The 10,741-nt window shown below is 34.5% G+C and overlaps 2 protein-coding genes across 4 annotated transcripts; one reads left to right on the top strand and one right to left on the bottom strand.

Moving 5' to 3' along the window:
- On the top strand, positions 4,931-5,888 carry LOC104729026. The gene is made up of 2 exons (XM_010447931.1): positions 4,931-5,584; positions 5,681-5,888. Exons 1-2 carry the CDS (start codon positions 4,958-4,960, stop codon positions 5,744-5,746), a joined length of 693 nt encoding a protein of 230 aa, XP_010446233.1. The 5' UTR covers positions 4,931-4,957; the 3' UTR covers positions 5,747-5,888.
- Positions 5,746-8,074, bottom strand: LOC104729037 (ribosomal protein L11 methyltransferase-like). Of its 3 annotated transcripts, none has more exons than XM_010447939.2 (7): positions 7,798-8,074; positions 7,610-7,723; positions 7,242-7,382; positions 7,061-7,126; positions 6,678-6,845; positions 6,299-6,580; positions 5,746-6,181 (listed from the first exon to the last, which is right to left on the bottom strand). In XM_010447939.2, exons 1-7 carry the CDS (start codon positions 8,035-8,037, stop codon positions 6,065-6,067), a joined length of 1,128 nt encoding a protein of 375 aa, XP_010446241.1. In that variant the 5' UTR covers positions 8,038-8,074; the 3' UTR covers positions 5,746-6,064. The 3 variants fall into 3 exon arrangements, with proteins under 3 accessions (XP_010446241.1, XP_010446245.1, XP_010446250.1); XM_010447943.2 differs by having other exon boundaries at positions 7,828-8,074; XM_010447948.2 differs by having other exon boundaries at positions 7,966-8,074.

The raw sequence follows: 10,741 nt of genomic DNA, 5'->3' as shown, positions 1-10,741 counted from the left end.
GATATTAGTTTTGTTATTCCGCTGTTGATTGTGAATGTGGTTAGGTGGCTAGTGGCTATGGGACCACTAGTTATAATTTATTTATATTTATATTATTTATTATTTATTAAAAAAGGGTTCGTCCTTTCAAAAATAGTTATTTATTGTTATTTATGTATAGATTTCCTTTTAATGATAGGTTTAGAACTTTTAATAACACATATGTTTAATTTCTTTACGGTGATAGGTAAATTTTTCTTTTTTGCTTTTGGATTAGTTTTTTTGTTTGGTAAATATTTTTTAAATTTTTCTTTTCTAGGGATTAACTTAGAATGATTGATTTTAAATAACGTTAATTTGACACATATCACAATCAGGTTAAGCAGTAATCTGGGCACATGTAAAAAATTTAGATATACAATTAACGTGTGTCACGATCTTTGTTAATGAGTAACATTGAGATCAAGCTTTATATAATAAATAAAAATTTGTTGACAAAAAAAAACTAAATTCTACACATAAACACATGAGTATTGTTTTATTGCTATAATTTTTATTTTATTTTTATTTTAAAAAACCTACAATTTGGAAATTATGTAAGTTTAACAAAATTTGAAGAGCTCAAAGTGCTCAACCAACGTATAAGCGTAATAAGTAGGGATAACAAGGGTAAAAATGGAATCTTGAAAATAATAGAAATGTGCAACTGTATTTGTTGTTTAATTGGAATCTCCTAAAACCCAAAAATACTAATTTATCGGCGGTACATCAACGCCAAGCATCCACACACTCACTCACTCACTTCTAATTCTGGAATCTAATTCTAATGAGCTCATTTTTTTTTTCCGATGGCTTTAACCAACACCAAAATCCCTTGTCTGTAATAGTGTAGCTCGTGCTTTAGCAAAAATTTGGATGTAATGATAATCAATACTATGCTTATTCAGTTTTCAAGCCATTATGGCTCCTTCAAATACTTTGTAATGATTCACCTTAAACCCAATATATTATTATTTGTGGAAAAAATAGTTATTTATTGTTACTTATGTATAGATTTCCTTTTTATGATAGGTTTAGCACTTTCAATAACACATATGTTTAATAATATATGTAATAGTGTAGCTCGTGCTTTAGCAAAAATTTGGATGTAATGATAATCAATACTATGCTTATTCACTTTTCAAGCCATTATGGCTCCTTGAAATACTTTGTAATGATTCACCTTAAATCCAATATATTATTATTTGTGGAAAAAAATAGTTATTTATTGTTACTTATGTATAGATTTCCTTTTTTATGATAGGTTTAAAACTTTAAATAACACATATGTTTAATTTCTTTACGGTGATAGGTAAATTTTTCTTTTTTGCTTTTGGATTAGTTTTTTTTTGTTTGGTAAATATTTTTTTAATTTTTCTTTTCTAGGGATTAACTTAGAATGATTGATTTTAAAGATCGTTAATTTGACAAATATCACAATCATGTTAAGCAGTAATCTGGACACATGTAAAAAAATTAGATATACAATTAACGCTTATTACGATCTTGTTAATGAGTAACTTTGACATCAAACTTTATATAATAAGTGAATATTTGTTGACAAAAAAACGAAATTCTACACATAAACACATGAGTATTGTTTCATTGCTACAATTTTTATTTGATTTATTGTAACATCCGCGAACCAAAATCCTGGTTTGGGAGTTGCATCGGTCGATGCAGATGGTGCATCGGTCGATGGAGGTTCAAGTTTCTGCGTTTTGACTTAAGTTAAACGCTGTGTTTTGGACAAAGGGAGAAGGAATCCCTTAAGTCGTGTTTTTGTCTCATTCGACGTTTCTTGGCCGTTTTCGAGAAATAGAAAGAGAGAAAGAGTTTTGTGAGTGTTCTTGGTGATTTCTGGAGATTTGTGGCGTTGCTTGGTGAGATCTGAGGTTTAGAACTTTGAAGGAGCTTGCTAAGAGTGTTTTATTCCTTGTTTGAGGTTCAGATTCGTCTTGGCAAAGGTAAGTGCAGGACCATGGCTTATCTAAGCTAGAGAACTTTTTAATCTTCTTGTTGTGTGATGTTAGACTTGTTAGATTGTTGCTTTGGACGTTAGGAAGCTTTCTTGTGGCTTGGGATCGAGTTTTGTGGTTGTAGGAACGAAGATCCGGCGAGAAGCTTCTGGGAAAACACGATGCTCGGTATTGCGTCGGTCGACGCATATCTTGCATCGGTCGATGCAAGTGCGAGGACGGCGCGTAAAACTCTAGGGTTTTCGTGTTATGTCGAGCATGCGTCGGTTGATGCAGAATAGGTGTCGGTCGATGCAGCTTCTGTGTCGGTCGATGCATCCCCATTTAGTATCGGTCGATGCATGTTGGTGTCGGTCGATGCAGAATCCTGGTTTGTTCTTTGTTGTTTGTTGATTGTTGTATGATGGTTAGAGATACTCTATTGCTTGTGTGTATAGCCCAGTAGATGGGAGGATTGCCTTACTGAGTGTTTATAAAATACTCATGCATTGCAATATGTGTTTGTGGTGCAGGTAAAGGCAAAGTGTGATCGTGGAATCAAGGCAATGAAGAGGAGGATGTTCTAGGAACTCGATTGAATGTTGGCTGGTGTTGAGAATCGCAGACCCCGATTCACCTCTGTAGTGAACCGCAGACCGCAACTCTGCCCCTAGTCCTCTTCTACTTCACAGATCAGTTTGCATAACATAAACATAACACAGAGATTTAACGAGTTCCCCTCATGCAGAGGGTACATCTCGTGTGGGAACCTTCTCCCACAAACATCCACTATCAATCAACCAAGGTTTACACATAGTATTACATATACAAACTTAGAGAGCAACTACAAAGAAACCTGAAGAAGAAAACATAGAGTATCTAGCTTTTCTTCTTCCCCTCTCTCTGTCTCTGGTTCATTTATACTCAAAGAGTTACTTCTGCTTACAAGCATCTCAAATCCTGGGATGGCTCATCAGACCAGCACGATTAAAGAGGTAAGCTTTTCAGACCAGCACGCTCTCCTCAAACAGAGACCTTGCAGATACACCTTACAAGCATCTCAAATCCTGGGATGCATTCACGAACTGGCTGGACATGGGATGCATTCACGAACTGGCTGGACATGCCCAATGCGACGTCTACCCAGACACTACGCCGCTTAGCAGCTCAAGCCACCATCTACGGAATCTGGATCGAGAGGAACAATCGCCTGTATAACAATCTCGCAACACCGTCTCACATTCTAATCAAGCAGATTGACAGGCAAATTCGTGATGCCATTCTTGCAAAAACACACCGCAAAAATTTCATGACGCTGCTTGAAGATTGGCTAAGATTCACTTAACGCTCCCTGGAGCAAAGTTTTTTCAGGAGTAGATAACCGTTTGTCTTTTAATTTTTTTTGTGGCAACGGCTATCTTTTGTTCAAAAAGCTATTGTAAACATTACAATTGAGTTTCTTAAATGAAAATTCACAGATTTACAAAAAAAAAAATGAATGTGTATGTCAAAGACTCAAAGTAAGCAAAAAACTTATAGATTAGTTAATGGCATATTATACTATTAGATAAAACTTTATAGACGTTGAGAAAACGAAAACGATAAGGTTTACACAGCCCAACATGATCATTGATCAGTTTGCATTGCCATTAAAAAAAAATATCATTCACTTCATTCTTGTTTATTATTATACTAGATGAGGACCCGCCCGACGTGCGGGTTTAAAATTTTATAAATTAAATTAAATTTAACAAAAATATATTAAAATTTGTTGTACGTATTTATAAATTTTATTTTTGTTATAATACACTGATTTATATCTATTTACAATTTTTTTATGTATGTTACTGTTAAAAGTGTATTTTTTTACATCGAAATATACTTTATGTTACAAATATATTCCTTATCACCACCTAGAAAATGTCTATATGAACACATTAAGCCAACTATTTTACTTTCACTTCTGCATAGTTTTTTAATTACTAAAATTATTGGCTCAAAAACATTTTGAATAAAAAACATATTACATAATATACTAATCAATGATGTATCATCACAATAATGTATGACCACCATGGAGAAACCTCGGCTCCATCCTCATCCCTTATGGAAAGAACCTGAGAGAACCTTGGCTCTACCTTCCTCCCTTGGGGAGATAATCTTGCGTCTAACCTCCTCTACCTTTTTCCCTTAGAGAGATAACCTTGTGTCCAACCTTCTCCACTATAGAGAGAACCTCAGCTCTGTCCTCCTCCTGTGTGGAGAGAACATGTTCACGTTTTTTTGCTATCTTAAAATGGCTTGCTCCAACAACCTATGAAAGTTAAAACCTTTTTCTAACGTCACAAAATCTTATGATAGTAACTAATGTTAATTTTTCCAATGTATTCATGGAAGTGTCTTTGACACACCATGATGTAGCCTCTGTCTCTGTAATGCCTCAACCGCCACCTTGCTTAGTGAGCCCATATCTACTCCCAGTCCATGGGTCCGCCTTCCTAAGTGGGCCCGACATCTATTTCCAGCCCGTGGACCCACTAATATTCGATAATCGCTTTGTTACGTATGAGAGGCTTTAAAAACTTTTTTTTAGACCCTAAAAATCAACAAATAATTTTTTCCTATGTTTTGTAACAATCACTTACAGAAATGTCACCCATCATGAAGTTCTCTTATGACCCTTGACTAAAAAAATAAAGGTATTTTGGTGATATATGTGACCAAATCAATTCTTTTAAACATTTCCGCAAACTAGGGTGTCACAATCTTTGAGCTCCTATGGATCTATCAACAACGATTTATGTTTTTCTAATCTATCTATCTATGTTTGTTGTAAGCTTGTGTTTGATTAGCCTATTTTATCTATCAATTAGGTTGATGAGCTTCTACTCGTTATCTCCCTCTAGGATTGAATGAATAATAGTAACAATTATGTTTTGGAGAATCTGAAAAGATTTCGAGGAGTGACCCAAAAGAGTGGAATGACAAGAAAAGAGGTGTCTTCTGTTTTAGAAGGAGAACATCTACAAATTGAATCTGAAAAAGTTGAGGAGTCACAAGATCATGGTCTCATGGAGCAGAAGTTTTGTGATTCTGCGGTAAGTCAAGATCTTGAGACTTCAGAAAAGATATTACATGTTGTTAATGTTAAGGAATTGGGAACAGCATTGGCTAATTCCGCCTCTCAACAAGATCAGCAGCCTGGTGATACTGCCAAGGTTAAAGCTAGTTCTACTATTAGCTCATGTTCAACTAAACGGAAGTTGAGTAGACCGTCATTGGGGAAAGAAAGTTTAAATCTTTCTAACAGGAAAGAAGCCGCTGGTTGCCAAGATGCTGAAACAGAGAGCATCAATGGCAGTACCATCGACAAGAATTGTCCAGAAAGTTCTCTAGCTCTGGCACCAGAGAATGGAGGTGAAAACATAGAACCAACAAAAGTTAGCTCTACTCTTAACGCCCAGTCGTCTTCTCAAGCCGGCAAAGAGACATTAGATGAAACAAAGGAAGAGTCTCAGTCTGAGCAGAAAAAAATTGATGAAACAAAAGATGAGTCACAGTACGAGAAGAAAACGATGACTGTGATGAGGGGTGGAGAAATGGTTCAGGTAAAGTTCCCACAATTCTTGAAATATTTATTTCTTTGTAGTTTCCAGGCAAGTCTATATGAGTCCTAACTTTGTTCTTTTGAATTTTTTGTTCAGGTGAGTTACAAGGTCTACATTCCTAAGAAGACCTCTTCTTTGGGTAAAAGAAAACTCAACAGGTGAAGCAACATAATGAAGATAGTTGATGTCGACAAAAATTTTTGTTTCTGTAGAACTTAAATACAATGGTTGTTTGAACAATAATTACAACCAGAGTTGGTGACAACACAAACTTTAAATCATAATAGATTTGAATTTTTGAATACATCAATGAAGAGTACATTAAGTTTCATTTCATGTGTAGTTGTAGGCTTGTAGCCTCTTAGTCAACTACTAAGACAGATCTGTTCTTTATGTATCATTAGGCACTTCTGTTCTTCTTGCCTTTGCTTCGCTAGTGCTTTATGTTATTGCCTCTTTTCTGATGTAACACTGAAAAAGTTAACAGTTATCAATAAACTCCCCTTTTTTGGTACCGCTCATGCATACCCAATCACCTATTGTGGCTATAGAAATGTTCTCCAAGAAGGGAGAGTACCGTTCTTTTACATTTGGAAGCTGCAAAAAGAGCATTGAATTAGTCAGTTTACGGTCTTATTTTCAGTTCCCATGACTAGCAGGTAGCTTTATTATGACTCTTATAATGAGAGATGATAGAGAGAAGTCTTAATGTACCTGTTCAGATAGGATTCCAGAAATGCCAATGGTTGCCCCAGGTTTTGCAAATGAAATTATATGATCTGCTAGTTCCATAACAGGGTTTAAGAGTATGTTTGCAATGACCACATCAAACTGTTCTTTTTGCAATGGTGTTTCTCTTCCAGAAGAGCTATTCTCACTTGGTGCAAGGTGCAGCTCCAGTTTCTCCAAAGGAATGTTGTTCAGAGCTGCATTATGACTAGCAGATTTTATTGCCAGGGGATCAATATCAACGCCAACAGATGATGCAGCACCAAACTGCAAATTTTGAAGTGAGCGATACACAAAAGGGATACAGGGAAGATTTGAAACGAGAAGATTATTTTGACTAAGAAAAGGCGTGAGACTTTTTTACCTTGAGGGCTGCAATCGCAAGTATTCCAGAACCGGTACCATAGTCGAGGAATGCTTCTCCGCCTTTGATCAAACTTTGCAGAAGCAATAGACAAAGCTTAGTAGTAGGATGTTCTCCAGTCCCAAACGCAAATCCAGGGTTCAGAATTATGTTTACCGCTTCAGGGACCTTGCAAAGGATAGTGAAAGAGTACTTTAAACCTCACATAACTTCATATAAGCTGACACTGAAAGAAGGAGGTTCAAATTCTGCAAACTCGTTAGATAAAGATCGCTCTTTGTTATGTCAACTAAGGCTAAAGAATAACGAGAAACCAACTGGGTGCCACAGATTTATCAGTAGGATGAAAATGTTAAAAAGAGTATTGAATGATTAATAAATACAGGAGGAGATGTCCACTCAGGTACAATCCAAAGCCTATCTGCGATTTCAACAGGCTGAAACAAATCCTGCAAAATATGATCCAAAAGATATTAGCTTCAAGTGGTGATACTGCAGAGTTTACTTAAACGAAAGCAATTACTCAGATGCTCCCTCCTTCATGTTATTAAACTCAAAACTCACCTGGTTTTTGGTAATCCAGTCTTGTTCATCTCCCATTTCAACTTTGAATTTGGGTATCTCTTTCAAGCCTATGGAATTTGCAGCTTGTGAAATGCACATTTTCACTTCTTCGTGCACTGGAAATATTGATTCTATACAAATCTGCAATAAACCCCCCCAAAGATTAAGACCAAAGAGCACAACCATGATTGATGAGAGACTACAAGAATATAAACATATCAAGTTTTAAGATGCTTCCAGTTCCAGGTACTGAGCAAAATCGTTCCTTTTTATGCCTCTGTTTGTTTAATCACACAAAAGATTGGTGCTTTCTGGAAATGGAGCTGAAGAAAGAAGAATATAAAAGCATTAGAGATTTTTTGTCACACCTCTTTGGAAGCAAGAGAAGACCCAGAAGCCGCATCTTCGTTGTCTTCTTCAATGTCTTCATCTACAGCTACAGAGCTTGCTCCAAAACACAAGAGCGCATCCGAGAATGGATCCTAACAAAAACCCAACAAGAAGAGAGTCAAATATCTCAATCTCGACTTCCTAGGAGGCGTATGAGAGAACATACGAGGACATGTTTTGGACAATTGATACGAACTGAGAGGTAAGGTGCAGCGAAAGACTCATCAGTAAAACACGAAGATGAGGAAGAAGAAGAAGAAGAAGTAGAGAGAGAGGCAGATATTGAAAAGGAGGACTGAGGAGTAGAAGAAGTGAAGAAGATGAGAGGTCTGACACTGTCTCTGAGGATATGGTGGCGGGAGAGATTCTTGCACGGAAAGTGTTTGATAAAATTCCTAGCTAACATTTTTTTTTCCCCGAATTGTCCAAGTTTACACTTTAAAAGCTCTCTCAAAAAACAAAAGAAGAAATATTTGCTCTAAAGAAAAAATCTTTAAATAATATTCAATAACAACTAAGTAAAATAGTAGTTATAGTTTTTGGATTTTGGTTTATGGTTTTTAGTTTTTGTGTTAATTTTTTTTTCCAAAAATAAAAATGAAAACAAAAAAATCAAGTCACGTTAAAAAGTAAAAACTAATGAAACGGAGATCTTAATTTTTCTTTGAAAATTGACAAAAACCATCAAAATCTAAGATTTTCTATTTTTTAGAAATCATTTTTCTCATAATGTTGATTGGCTATAAGATTTTTGGAAAATATAAAACTAAAAACAACTTCAAAAATCTACAACTATTCAAGATCTTAATACATATATTATTAGTTGAGAACCCGTCCGATGTGCGGGTTCTAAAATTTTGTAAATTAAATTATATTTAACAAAAATATATTAAAATTTGTTGTACATTATTTATAATTTTTTTTTGCTATAAGACACTGATTTATGTCAATTTACAAATTTTTGATATATGTTACCATTAAAAGTGTATTTTTTTCACCTAGGAATACTGTATGTTACAAAAATATTCTTTACCACCACCTAAGAAAATATCTATAAAAAATATTAAGCCAACTATTATATGTCTATTTATTTTCACTTTTGCATAGTTTCTTTAATCACTAAAATTGTTGGTTCAAGAAACTTCTCGAATAAAAAATATATTACATAGTAATAGTATACTAATCAATGATGTATCATTACAATAGTGTATGACCAACCATGGAGGGAACCTCAGCTCCGCTCTCCTCTTTTATGGAGAGAACCTTGCGTCCAACCTCCTCCACCATGAAGAGAACCTTGGCTCTGCCTTCCTCCCTTGGGGAGATAACCTTGCATGCATCCAACCTTCTCCACCATAGAGAGAACATTGGCTCTGCCCTCCTCATGTGTGGAGAGAACATGTTCACGTCTTTAAACTATCTCAAAGTGGCATGCTCCAGCAACCAATGAAACTAAAACCCTTTTCCAACGTCACAAAATCTTTTGATAGTAACTAATGTTAAATTTTCCAATGTATTCGTAGAAGTGGCTTTGACACATCATGATGTAGCCTCTGTCTCCGAGCTCCTATGGATCTATCAAAAATGGTTTATGTTTTTCCAATCTATCTATTTATGTTTGTTGTAAGCTTGTGTTTGATTAGCCTATTTTATCCAACCATTAGGTTGATAAGATTCTACTTTTATCTCCCTTTGAGATTGAATGAATGATACAATTATGTTTGCATAAAAAAAAGGTCTATGACCAACCAATCAAGGTTGAGAAATTAGAAGAAATTTAATTTGACATAATTAAAGAAATAATAGAAAATTATAAGCACAGTAATATATAAATCTCAAATCAAAGATGAAAATATAAATTAAAAAAAAAATCTAAAATTACTACAATAAAATCTAAAATACAGTATTAGAAAAAGAAGACGCATATATTAATCTTACATTTTTTTTTTGGTCAACATATTAATCTTACCTATTTCAAACTGAAAAAGGAGAAAGTAGGAGAAAGTTTTGATTTAAAAAATAAGGAAAATTTACATTCCTATTAAAACTTTTTTACCAATAGAACAAAGATTAAAACAGTGTTTTTGAATAAATTATTTTGTTAGACGAAAAATATGAGACGATATATGTTTATATAGAACTGAATATTTACATTTTTTAGAATTAATAGTTAACTGTACATTTTCTTTAATCCCTTTTTTATTTTTTTTTGTTGAATTAATAACTTAAAATTGAAAATAAGCAAATAATGTTATAATTTCAAATTTTATGAAATATATAATCTCCTTATAATTATTTTTTTTAAAACTGTTTAATTTTTGTAACTTTTTTATAATTATCTTTTTTACATTATTAATATTATTTAAACAATTTTTTTGTTTTTTTCATAATCTCAAATCTCTCCTATTAAATATTAACTTTTACACATGTTAAAATCTCAAACTAATAATTTGACACGTGTCAAAATATTGTTAATGACTAATAATTAATGAGGCATTTGATAGTTTTTTAATGATCTCAACACCAATAATAACTTCATGAAACCTTACACATAAATAAATGATTTAAATTTAATTCTGAAAACCATGAAAATCTTTATATAAAAAGAGGATAGGGGAGCGTTTCCTCGATGTCAGATTGATGGTTCTTGGAAAGGGTCAGATGCTATGCAGGGTCTAGGATGGTGGTGTTGTAGTGATGATGATGCGACTCTCCTTTTGGGAGCACGGAGTCAGAGATGCGGTCCTACATCCTTACATGCAGAGCTACAAGCCTTGATTTGGGCTATGGAGTCACTCTTGGCGGCTGGAGTTGGATGTCAAAGCTTTGAGACAGACTGTGCAGAATTGGTGGCGATGGTGCAGACGCCTGACGATTGGCCATCTTTTTCGAACCTGTTAGAGGAGTTTCTTGTGCTCAGACCATGCTTTTCCTCGTTCTCCCTGATCAGGATCTCTAGAGAGCTCAATGTAAGGGCAGATTGTCTAGCCCGTTCTTCAAGATTGCTTTCCTCTGAAATTTCCTTTGTAAACTCTTTTCCTCCGGTTTGGGCAACCAATCTTGGAGTTATTTTTTAATTTGATTAATGTTTGGTTGAAAAAAAAAAAAAA

Source organism: Camelina sativa, chromosome 2 (assembly GCF_000633955.1).
Source record: "Camelina sativa cultivar DH55 chromosome 2, Cs, whole genome shotgun sequence".
NCBI classification, from domain to species: domain Eukaryota; kingdom Viridiplantae; phylum Streptophyta; class Magnoliopsida; order Brassicales; family Brassicaceae; genus Camelina; species Camelina sativa.
This window is presented reverse-complemented; position numbering and strand designations above follow the sequence as displayed.